Consider the following 11,996-nt stretch of genomic DNA (forward strand, 5'->3'; position numbering starts at 1 on the left):
AATCACCAAGTCATCCGTTTAACAAGCACCCATGAGAAGATGTCCTACAGAATCCCGCGCCAAATTTAACGAATTACTGAGGGGAGAAGACGAGGTTTGCCGGATCCAAAATCCGGGGGAAATCAACACGCAGGCATCTCGGCACCGCCCGCTATTCTGCCATATCCCGAAGCCGAGGTCCAATCAACCGGGGAAGTAGGAATGGAGAGGATACATGTGTACATATGCACTACAGTTCTACTGCACTTTTCATGAATTAGAACTGGGTTTTTCATAAACTAGGATGATAATCCTAATAGTATCAAATACTGTATGGCTTTCTGTCCGATGGAAGCCTGCTCTAACACCATTGGCTGGGTCCTGCTTGTGATAACGTCCAAGATAGAAGCTTCCCCAGCTCCAAATGGCCGATATCATTTGGTGTCGGATCCAATTGACTGCCGCTGTCTTAACCAATCTGAGCGAACAGATGAGCTTATATTTGGGGGCGTATATTTATATATTTCTGCTATAACAACTTTGGCCAAATTGGGTTCCTTGGAGATATATATTTGTCAACTCTTATGATCAAGGCAGACTCATTCATGCACCTAGACTTCACCGCAAATACCGCCCAACATTATTCAGTTGATAACTACGGAGTACTCCGTAGGTAGTTGCATATTGAATTAATAACGTCGCAGCCTAGAATAGTCAGGCCGATGACGGGTGACTACGCCAAAGATGTAGATCAGGCACATTCGGGGATTTAAAAAAAAATGCTGTTGACTGATTGCTTTCCCCGGATGGCTTGCCAGGGATGTGCTTCCATACTAATTCCATGGCCTAAAGCTGCAAGGTTTTAGGGGTTTAGGGTTCTTAATATAGTCCTGTGGTTGGTATACTAATGAACTATGTAAGATTCTAACAAGGTTGTTGTTAACCCCTTGCAAACACGACAGGTGTTGATTTCAGGTACAATGTTGTAAAGTCAATTAAACGTTACAAACAAGACTCAAGTATGTTTTATGCAAATTTTTTTTTTCGAAAGTTGGTCCCTTTTGATGGACGGGTGGGCTGTGTACGGGCTGTGCACTGGGGAAGACGAGTCAAATGGGGCGGTGCTGTCGAGGGGTGAATGCCACTTGGCACGATACGAGTACAACATAGATAGGCCCGATCCGCATAAAATAGGGAAAAAGCTGTTTCCGACGGACGCATTTTCGTCCGAGATTAAACAGAACTATTATTGGGCCGGTCAAGTACAACAAGTGGCTGGAGGCTCAAATACACACGTGCAGCTCGTATTTGATGTGAAATCGATGAATCGGCTACCATTTGGGGTCTAGAACGAAACCTCTTGCATATGGATCTATTCCGTAAAGGATAGTTTATGGTGTTCCTATGTAGATACTCCGTACGGAGTAGGTTCGTAGGAACGGACCTTTTGTTGGTTAATTGGGGGCCAAGACTCTGGTCAGGTGCTCTGATCTTCTAATTGTTTTTTTTTCATGGCATGATCCTGGCAATGGGTGACGTAGACAGAATCAGAATGCTGACTCCGCCGGATTTCGCCGTTGAAAAATATTTCACAGTGAGGATTTAGGAGGACGCGTAGCTGAAATAGAAAAAAAAGGTTGCCTGGACAAAGTGAGGCTCTAAGAGGGGAATTCTCATCTGTTTCCCCCTTCCATTTTAAGAATCCAGTGGAACTAGTGGAGAAACAATACAATACCCGTTGATAGCCACGCGGGAACCATAGTACAACACTACATTATTTAATTACTGTCATCACTTTACAGTACTAACTTCTTTGATGACCAATCATAAATCGTAGAATGTGCTCAGCCATCCATAGTCTATACCATTTCGGTGTTAGCGTCTTCGTCTATCAGGCAGACATCCAACACGCAATGAGCCTCCCCGGCATCTTCTCTTCCTTGATCCGCTTATTCCCCCATCATTCTGTGTTCGGCTTTATTCTTTTCAATATTTTTTTGCTCGCCTTCAGTCTAAGGAATTCCACAGATTTCATATTTAGTGGGGCTCACCGCTTGGAACGCCTCGTCTTTGACCTTATATCTCTGCATTGGACAGCACTTTGAATCCGGGGAATTCATTTCATCTTCGGGCATCGCTATCGTTGATTAAAAGCTATTTAAGCCAGTTTTGTTGATCCTCTTCGCCCCGAACCCCCGCTTTGAAGTCTTCCGTTCCCCTGTCCGCGACACATTGGATTAGGAGTGCATGTTCATCGAGAGATCAGACGATCACTATCGTGATAGATCTCCAGGGCCTCATAGCGGTACAAGTCTGTCGATTACAATCGGTCTTGAGTTGCCGTATCCAACCTTGGAAGAGAAGCGGTCCTGTTATATACCAAAGAACGGAGATAATCCGCACCAAATTCGAGGCTTGCATCTCTGACTCGACTGTACGTCACTTCTCGAATCATCTGGACAACTATCCGGTGAGTCATGGCACGGGCCAATCAGCCGCAATCCACTGTTCCTTTCTTGTCCGAATATGTATGCTAAATTTTAGTCGTTACAGTAGTACGCCCAATAATGTCGGCCATCCAAACTGAGCCATCGCGGGTGCACCCGCGTCGCCGGCCCGTCTTAAACACCACCCTTCCCACCCTGTCAAGCGACTCGCCTGAGTCTAAGATGCTTTTGAAAAAAGGGGGAGACTTTCAATACCCCCACTTCTCCTCCATCGAGTGATCGCGACCCTGTTTTGAACGTTCGCTCCCTACCTCATCGCTCGGCTACTTCATTGGAAGCTATCGCTGCTGCTGAAGAGCGCATGACTTCCATCCTAGGCCGCCTGACTCTGGAATCTACTGAAGACCAGAGCTCACAGGTCGCTGGTGAGAGTCCTGTGGAGAGTGGATTAGTGCGCAGTAACTCGAAGTCTATGCCCAACTCCCCGCGTTCCTCAAGTGAAGAGGGTCGCAGCATTCCCATCCCACTAGACGAGAAAAAGACCCGTCAACAGCATAGCCACGAGTCCGACAGTGGACTCGGAACCTCTGTCAGTAGTGAAGAGGGGCTCGCTGACTCGAAAAATAAAGGTGGGTGTCACATGCCACAAGCATAAAGTGTGGTTGTTTGCTTCCCTATTCTTGCCTATTCTTCCCTATTCTTCCCTATTCTTCCCTATTGTTCCATATTTGAGCCCTAACAATCAATAGTGAATGATGGTATTCACGACAACCAATCTGCCATTACAAGCTCTATTTCGGCTTTTGAGACTGGCTCGTCGCCAAAACGTCAGTTGGGTCCAGCTGCCTGCAAACAGATTGAACGTTTTGTGCTTGTTCCTATTTTGAAAGAACCTCGTTTGAAACCATTCCACCCATTGGTCCGAAGTGTCCCTCAGCGCATTATCAATAAGCAGATTGTCTGTTTGCGCGACCTCGAAAAAACCCTATTGTGGTTGGCACCGGTAAGTCAATACATTGTTCTATTTAAAGGGTTTATGGAGTTCTAGTTGAAGCTTATTCTTTTTTTTTTTTACTTTATTTAAAGAACTCCGCCACTTCTCGGAATTCCTATCTCAACTTTTGCGAATTTACGATCCAGTGCTTGCATACTTCGACTTCGCATCTCAACGATCGTGATCAGCGACTACCAGCCGATCGACCTTACACTAACGGATACTTCCTTGACCTTGTTTCGCAGGTCCGACGATACGCAGCAATGGTTCGTGCCGAACGTGAACGAGTCCAGGCGACTCAGGGCTCCGAATCCAACAAGGAGTCCATCACTCTTATGTATGTAATATCCCATCTGATTTGGACTGCAGAACCTAACTAATTCAAAAATAGCACCGAGAAGGCTACCCTGGAAGGTGGTCTATCCAAGAACGGGAAGCCTGCTGAACTTGTAGTCATGCAAGATGGAAAGCTCATTTCCATGGCCACGGGAAAGCCCTACGAGGCGGACGTTCCTGGTGTTGCTAAGCGTACTATCAGCCTTGACGATGCGGTCGATGAGGGCGTTGAGCGCTCTATGGCCCGTCGCAAGAAGGATGCTCCTCCCATGAATATCAACCAAAAGTGTGCCGACTGTGATAAGGTCTTCAAGCGCCCTTGTGACTTGACGTAAGTTATCCTGTCCATTGAATCGAAGTATCTGAACCGAAATGCTAACCCATGTTATAGGAAACACGAGAAAACACACACTCGCCCCTGGAAGTGCGAGTATACTGACTGCAATTACCACACCAAAGGCTGGCCCACCGAGAAAGAACGTGATCGCCACATGAACGACAGGCATTCGGACAAGCCTACCCTCTTCAAGTGTCAATTCCACAAGTGCCCCTATGCTTCGAAGCGCGCCAGCAACTGCAAGCAGCACATGGAAAAATCCCATGGATGGGTTTACGTTCGATCCAAGAACAACGGCCGCAATGGCAGCAATGCTAGCAAGCGAGGCTCTTCTGCCCAGGCCACTCCTCAGACTCCCAGCGTATCCACTCCTGCTTCCAAGACGACCGACTTTGCCTCTCCAATCCCTGGCCCTAGCCCTTCTCCCAGCGACCAGCCTTACAACTGGCCCGAGAATCCCCAGTTCAACTTTGCTGACCCTCCTGCGCTTGCTCATGGGGAGGACTTCCCTCTATTCGGAGAAACATCGCCCTATCTGATGACCGATGTCAACTCCTTCCCAACCTCGGTGAACCTCAGTGCCTTCCAAAGTCAATTTGAAGCCGGGGATCCGAACAGCTTGATTCCGGCCCTGGAGATGCACCGCCAGTCTATGAACTCCATGTCTATCCCATCCGCCGAATCAGTTCCCGACTTGATGGGACCAGTGTCCTTTGACGGATCCCCGCTCACCGGCACTGAAAGCATCAACTTCGATCTGGATTGGAGCAACTTGGAATATCCAGCCAACGAGGACTACACCGCGATGGCTGCGCACCTCCCTCAGGGTCATTCCCTCGAGGTGATGAAGGGTTATTCGAATGAATACGAGCAAGTGAACCTCAACCACTGTTCCTATGATGCCTCCGGAAAGCCCACTGGCCTCTCTCCCGGTGCGCAGGGCAACGCCATGCTGTACTCGCCGGACTCTTGCAACGTCGGCGATACTCTTTCTGAGCGCTACGAATATGGACTCCAGGCCCAGGCTAGTAACGACTTCACCCTTTACAACCAAAGCGCTCAGATGGGTGCCCAGCCCATGATGCAAACTTCCAGCGATCACTCGGCTCAATACCACCAGCCTCAGCAGCAAATGTTCCCCTCTCTTGAACACGAACGCGTCCTGCAGAGCATGCAGCCCTGGAACGGCCATCAACCCCAGGGACACTACCTGCCTCGCGACATGGAGCTGGAATTCATGAAGTAGAAAGGTGGGGTCGGGTTCCTGGGGTTCTTCGCAAATACTCCCTTCTCGATGTTTTCTGAAGCGAATTTAATGTTCTTAGCGATGGAAATGCGGGTTGTTTTTATCCTTTTATCTTTTCTATCTTGATCTTATCTTAATCTTTCTACGGAGTATTTCTACCACAAATAACATGGCTGAATTTGGAATTTCTTTCCCTCGTTTCTTGCATTTTCATATCGAATATAGTAGTCTTAGTATTCTTCTACATGAGAGAGATGTATGTCCGAATGAGGGAATACGGGAACCTGCTACTATTACCACTACCATGTAGTTAGTATGTACTTAATTTCTCTCTTCTTAATTCTGGAGAAACAGCTGCCTTCCCCGTAACTCTGAACGCTTGACCTTCGTTGAGTGGGGCCAACACTAGAAATGCGTTGGACACTTGATTACTAGGACACTGCTTTTGTAAGCCCCGTCGAGCTCCCGAGGTCTGTGGGTCATTGTCCTTGATGTTGCTCAACTTCACTTGTTCTCCGCGTTTCCACCAAAACCAAATGGCAGTGTTATTCCCCATTGTCTGCATACAACATATTCCACGTAATGTAATACCTTTCTTCGTGCATCCCATAGTTTTTATCTCATTCGATCCATAGATACTTTCCCATATTATCTTCACAGCCTACCGAAGAAGCGCTCTTCGACCAGAGAGCCTCTACATCCTTGAAGTCGACTCGGACATTGAAGAATACGCATGGTCTGCCCTTCCCGAGTTTGATTGCTATGACACATCTGCGTTCCATGGGAAATGTATTGACGAAATTATTCGCATTCTTCGAGAAGGCGTTACTGGAAATGAAGTAGCAGCAAACTTGTTCTTCATTGCGGACGACCAGACGATCAGAGACCACACCTTGCTCCTGGTTCAAGTTCAAGATCAAGCTCAAGACCAAGGGAATGATATATGCAGTGTTCGACTCGCACCTGAATTTGCGAATGGAATGGCGATATCGATATATGATCCTGAATCTAACATATCAATCCAAGATATTCAGAAAGACGCCGATGATGATGGCGTGTTTAGAGGTGGGAGAGATACCCCATACATATATGTTGGGACGAGGAGTTTTTATTTGGATCTTCCAGAGAAACTACAGTCCTAATAATATATTAGCGAGTAGATCCTGGGGTTAACCACTTGGACAAATATAAGCACGTTTACGACATCACAACTACTGAACTAGATGAATTCTTCAATATTTAGATCACAAACAACGTGAATCTTTTGGTGACCTTGAGATTTATGTCGGAGATAATAGCTCGGGGTTTTATAAAAATGAAGATTCCGACAGAGATTTACTCAACATGACTCGCGATCATAAAATGGGGATGGGAAAGCCCCACCAAAGGGAACATGGTACGTACAGCTACTAATAGTACACTAGTACACTGACTAGTCCACAGTAGAATAAATGATCAATGACCGTGCCGAGAAAAAATCCCTCCTTGTAAGGCGTAGAACTAGTAGGCAACACTTTAATAACTCTTGGCGTACGTGACCCCGGCGTTAGGGACTACAGGCTGCGTCAGATCAAAATCATATAGTAACATAGACTGGGGGGCTGAGTTGGAGAGAAGGATAGTATATATATAGAATCACATATAGAGTATATATATAATAGTACAGCCTGGTGAGAGACTAATTTAAAAACATTCCTCGGGTGACGACATCGTTTTTCTCCGTCTCCGACTCCACTTAGTGCCCCCCCATCATCTTTGTTCCCACATCTTTCACAACACCAAAATATCCTGAGACCCAGTTCAGCCCTGTCTACGTAGCCGCTGAGTATTGCGGCGCCAACTAGCCCTTTTTTTAGGCAGACGCATTCTGTGCTTCCCCAGTTTTCATCACATTACCTGGATACTGGCCGTGCGATTCAATACCCTAGGGACTCAGCTTCCCCCTCAACTGAGGAGAATTATCTCTCAACATGCCGGAAATACAATCGCTTGCTCCAGCCCTCAATGTCAAGGGAGATGTGGATGCAACCCCGCCTGGCCAGGTGCTGACGGGCAAGCAAGAACACTGTAAGTTGCAGGATATGATGATCCCAAGCTCATATTCCGATTTCATAGTTGCTGACGTGTAGATAATTTGCGCAGACCTCAAGCGCGAGCTCATTTCTCGTGAAGTCCGTGGAGAAATCTCCGAGCTAAATTCCCCTACCGCGCTCCAGCGATTCGGCGCCCCCTTCAGGTCGGAATTCGGCGAGGTCGCACCAGTCGACTCGGAGCTCCCTATCCTTCGGTATATTTTCGTCCACCACGTTCGCAATTTCCCATTTCTTGATCAGGCCCGCGAGAAAGAGTTTTGGCAGGATAAGCTACAAGTAGTGGGTGTTTCGCTTCACTGAATGGAAACCAGAGGAACAGAGTGACTGACAAGTTGGGGATATAGTTCTTAGAATCGTTTGCTAATAAACATGTCTCGTCTTCGGAGGATCGACTGGAGGAGACAAAGCGCCGGAAGTTGGCTCGGAAATGTGAGAAGCTGGTGGAGCTGATGATGGTTTCGGGTGTGCCGACGGCGTCGGGATACGAGGAGCGCATTCAGTTCTCGGAGATGGAGATTGTCGAGCGTGGCGCTCAGGATTCGGGCCTACTGTTTAATACGCCCGAGGGTAATTCAATCAATGGTTGGGATGTGAACGTGGCCGCTGTTCGGACAACCTCTGTCAAGCGGACAGTGCGATACCATCAGCATGCAGTGAGTTTCATAATTCTGAAAATTGCCTTCTTTTGGAAGCTGGGACTTTTTGCTGACAATATCTGCTGTAGGAATTCATTATTCGAGTTCGTCACCATGACAAAAAGGAGATTCATATTGGGAGGAGATATGGAGAGTTTGTCAAGCTCCACAAGAGACTGAGGACTGAACTGCCAGGAAAGCAACTCCCCCCTCTTCCTCGTAAGAACAAGACTTCCACCTCGAGCTGGTGGGGCTCTAGTGCAGACGATGACGCTTCGTCTATTTCATCTCTTTCAACACTGGAAACGAATGCTCCTGAGGACCGGCTCTCTGCACCAACTCTTGCCCCAGGGAGTGTCCGCCGGTCAATCTCCCGAGGATCAATGCGATCAACAAAGTCACCGCGTACGTCAACGAGCGACGTGTCGAGGGCGAGTGTGTTGTACCGAGAGGAGCAGCGTGTGTCGCTGCGCGCGTTCTTGCGCACTGTATTGCAGAATAAGCGTATTGCAGAATCCAAGGCCATGGAAGAATTCCTGACTGCTCACCCCATCGAGTTAAATGAGGAAGAGTTGAATGATGTTCAGAAACGGAAAGCCATGGATGCCGTGAGAATTGAGGAACAGAAGAGATTCTACGAGATTGCTAGGCAGCGAGCGGCGGAGCTGGACGTGTACATGGAGCGGTTCCGGCGGGACATTGTGGAGAGCAGTAAGTTGCGAGCTTCTTCCTGCATAAAATGGTTTGCTAATCTCACTTGGATTTTTAGATGGGTTGACAAAGCTGTTCGGCGAGATCCGGGAGAAGTCCTCAATCCAAGACCTCAGCCCGCAATATCAGAAATTCGCTGAGTGGCTCCGCATTGAGTAGGTAGTATGATTTCCTGAGCGCTTCGCCTTACTAACATTGAACAGGGTTGCTGCAACCATATACCACCTGTTCCTTGCCGAGGATAACTCCCCCGAACTGTTTGCACAGGCGAAGAGAATCCACGGCTTGGTCCCATACACGCTAATGAAGAATGTAATTCGCATCGCCAACCCTGCTGCAGTCATGTCTGGTGTTCTTGACCTTTTCATGGCCCAGCCCTTCGGCTCGCGATCACTTTTGCAACGCATCTTCTCATTAACACTAAATGAAGGTATCAAAGATTTCCAAAGATCAATTGATTCTCTGGCTTCGAAGGTTGGAGATACAGTTCTTACTCAGAAGCTCAAGAGCTTCGCGGATGCCCCAGAAGATATCAAGAATGAGATCCGAGACGAGGCTGTTACCGACGATGTTGACATTATCGTGGCCATTCTCCGCTCCGAACTACTGTCACCCGAACTCACCGTGGAACAGATTGGCAAGGTGTTCAACGGCTATGTGGCTTGGAACTATGCCGTGGAGAATGTAGATCTGGAAATGCAGCAGGGCGCACAATGGTTCGCCCACATGAAGCAGCTTCTGAAGCTCTACACCCGCCAGCGCGACAAGGCGATGATGCTCGGCATTATCGAGGAGCCAGTCACACTGCAGCTCTTCCGCGATCTGTTCACTATCTTCTACGAGCCGCTTGTCCGAGTTTACAAATCTGCCAATGTATACAGCAGCATTACGGACTTTGCTCACTTTGCCGACGATGCTATTAATGTGATCGAGAGTGCCCAGCGCCAGGATGCCTCTGCTGATCCGAACCAAACAGTACAGGCCTTCATCGACCTGTGCGCCCGCCATGAGCACAACTTCTACAAGTTCATCCACGAAGTGCACCAGCACGATAACGGCCTATTCCAATCTCTAATGGGCTGGATTGAGGAGATTCTTGACTTCCTGCGCAACGGCCCCACCGGAGGTAAAATGGACATCAACGCTTTGTTCCAAGGATCTGCTGCAGTTGGTCAAATCGATAAAGACCTTGCTCTCACGGAAATCAACCAGCTTATCAAGTGGCACGAAGACCGGAAACGCTGGCATTTGAACAAGACCCGCCAGAAGATGGCTGCTGAAGGTAACTCTGCGGAGACGATTCCAGGAGTTGCAACTTTCAGGGGCAGTGATTTCGGTCTTGACGAGGTATGTGTTTTCCACCTATTCGACTTCGAAACTGTATTCGGATTTTAAGGCTAACCCGGGGTTTACAGGGTGATCTGGAGGACCTCACCATCTCAGATGAAGCATCTGATGCCTCTGATGAAGACTCTGCAGATGAGGACATGGATGACCCCATCGCCGTAGAGCGCCGGCGCCGGATAAAGAAGCAGGACCAACTTCGCCGCACTGCGGGTGAACCAGTCAAGCCCGAGGTTACGGAGATTCTCAAGCTTACTGAGCCGTTTAGTGCCATGTTGCGGCATGTGCTTGCGGATTAGATGCTCATGTTAGAATTGCTTTGCTACATTCGTGATACCGCCATAGACATGGCCTCTCCCGTTTGATTCCCCCCGGCCATTATCCGATTTTGTTTTACACACCGATACATTGATCGTTTGCTTCTACCTGCTGGCTCACTCATGGCTCCGCCGAGTACTTGAGAGGATTAGATAGATATAGCGGGTAGGAACCCCACACGCTAGATAACTAGGTCACGATACCTAAAACAAGAAATATTCATGATGGACTGCCTATGTGCCTCTGCAGTGCCTTCACTACCTGGTGATTGCCATTCTCCAATGCCACCTCTAACGGGGTCTTCCCATCTGTATCACTCACTTGTGTATCAATTCCAGGCGCCTGGAGCAGTAGCTCCATAACACCTATGTGACCGTAAAAGGCAGCATTAAACAGCGGCGTTTGACCGTTCTCATCCCGAGCATTGGGATCAGCCCGTCTAGAGCCAGTTAACAACCGTCTAACAACTCCCTCGTGGTTTCTTTCTGTCGCAACCCCCAACGGCGTAGTCCCATGCATATCAGGAATTTCCAGCCCAACCCTCTCACATCCAACCAGCAAACCCACGATCTCCTCGTGTCCATTCTCCGCAGCAACAAACAAAGGCGTCTGTCTCTTCCAATGCGTCTGCAAATTAGGATCTGTAACATCCCACTCCAGTAAAAACCGTACAACATCCACCCGCTCCGCCGAAGCCGCAATTGAAAACGCTCCCCGCCCATACTGCTGTCCCTCGGCGTTGGGATCGAGCTTCTCCCCAAAATAATTAACTAGATACCGCACAATATCAACATGCCCCATGATAGCCGCATAGAAGAACACATGCTGACAGTGCACAGCACCATCGTCACCGTCAAGAATCAACCGCAAATGCTGAGCAAGCAGCAAGGCCACGTCCCCATCTGCTTCGCGCGCAGCACGGCTGAGCGGCGTCCATCCCTGCCGATTTGACACACGCGGATCCACGCGCCCGCTACAGAGAAGCATCGTCATCATCTTGGGCTGGTGATTGACGGCAATCATAAGTGCGGTATCACCCGACTTATCTTGCAAGTTGACGTCGGTACGGTCGTCATTCAGGAGGGTCTGCACTATGGCCGAGTGGCCCTCTTTGACGGCCCAGGATAGCGGCGGGCGGATCCATTTTCTGTCGCGGGCGTTTGGGTTTGCTTCGTCGTTTAATAGGAGCAGTTTGAGTACCGCGATGCTATTGTGCAAGGCGGCTAGCATTATTGGCGTGCAGCCTTTTAGCCGTGGGTCTGTGTCTGTTTTTGATTGGATGTCGAAGCCTGCGGAGAGGCATTTTAGGGCTGTTGAGGGGTTGTCGGTTGTTGAGGCCCAGAAGAGGGATTTTGGATTTGGCGAGGTTGCATCGCGCTTATAGAGGGTCTTGTTGAGGAGGTTGTAGGTTGTTGTGTTTGTGCATGTAAAGGCGTTCAGGTCTGATGGTGATGGGAGGAAATCGGATATTATGAGGTATAGTTCTTTAGGGAGGGTTGAGAGGGGCCCTTGCGGGTGGATGCATAGTGTATGCATTTGGGATCTTTAAAAGGGCA

The 11,996-nt window shown here is 48.6% G+C and overlaps 3 protein-coding genes across 3 annotated transcripts; 2 read left to right on the forward strand and 1 right to left on the reverse strand.

Moving 5' to 3' along the window:
* Positions 1-2,546: 2,546 nt before the first annotated feature.
* On the forward strand, positions 2,547-5,339 carry ace1 (putative C2H2 transcription factor (Ace1); the record flags this gene model as incomplete). Its single annotated transcript, XM_057248551.1, has 6 exons — positions 2,547-2,641; positions 2,703-3,055; positions 3,176-3,429; positions 3,513-3,757; positions 3,812-4,087; positions 4,148-5,339. The coding sequence occupies 6 exons, from the start codon at positions 2,547-2,549 to the stop codon at positions 5,337-5,339; spliced, it is 2,415 nt and encodes an 804-aa protein (XP_057112983.1).
* A 1,970-nt stretch (positions 5,340-7,309) lies between these two features.
* On the forward strand, positions 7,310-10,421 carry N7479_000854 (PX domain-containing protein; the record flags this gene model as incomplete). The annotated part of the gene is made up of 7 exons (XM_057248552.1): positions 7,310-7,406; positions 7,482-7,711; positions 7,777-8,085; positions 8,157-8,778; positions 8,837-8,933; positions 8,982-10,125; positions 10,194-10,421. 7 exons carry the CDS (start codon positions 7,310-7,312, stop codon positions 10,419-10,421), a joined length of 2,727 nt encoding a protein of 908 aa, XP_057112984.1.
* A 238-nt stretch (positions 10,422-10,659) lies between these two features.
* N7479_000855 (ankyrin repeat domain-containing protein) lies at positions 10,660-11,976 on the reverse strand (the record flags this gene model as incomplete). The annotated part of the gene is made up of 1 exon (XM_057248553.1): positions 10,660-11,976. The coding sequence occupies one exon, from the start codon at positions 11,974-11,976 to the stop codon at positions 10,660-10,662; it is 1,317 nt and encodes a 438-aa protein (XP_057112985.1).
* Positions 11,977-11,996: the final 20 nt, after the last annotated feature.

Source organism: Penicillium vulpinum (assembly GCF_028829585.1).
Source record: "Penicillium vulpinum strain IBT 29486 chromosome Unknown utg000001l_segment0_segment0, whole genome shotgun sequence".
Classification (NCBI taxonomy): Eukaryota; Fungi; Ascomycota; class Eurotiomycetes; order Eurotiales; family Aspergillaceae; genus Penicillium; species Penicillium vulpinum.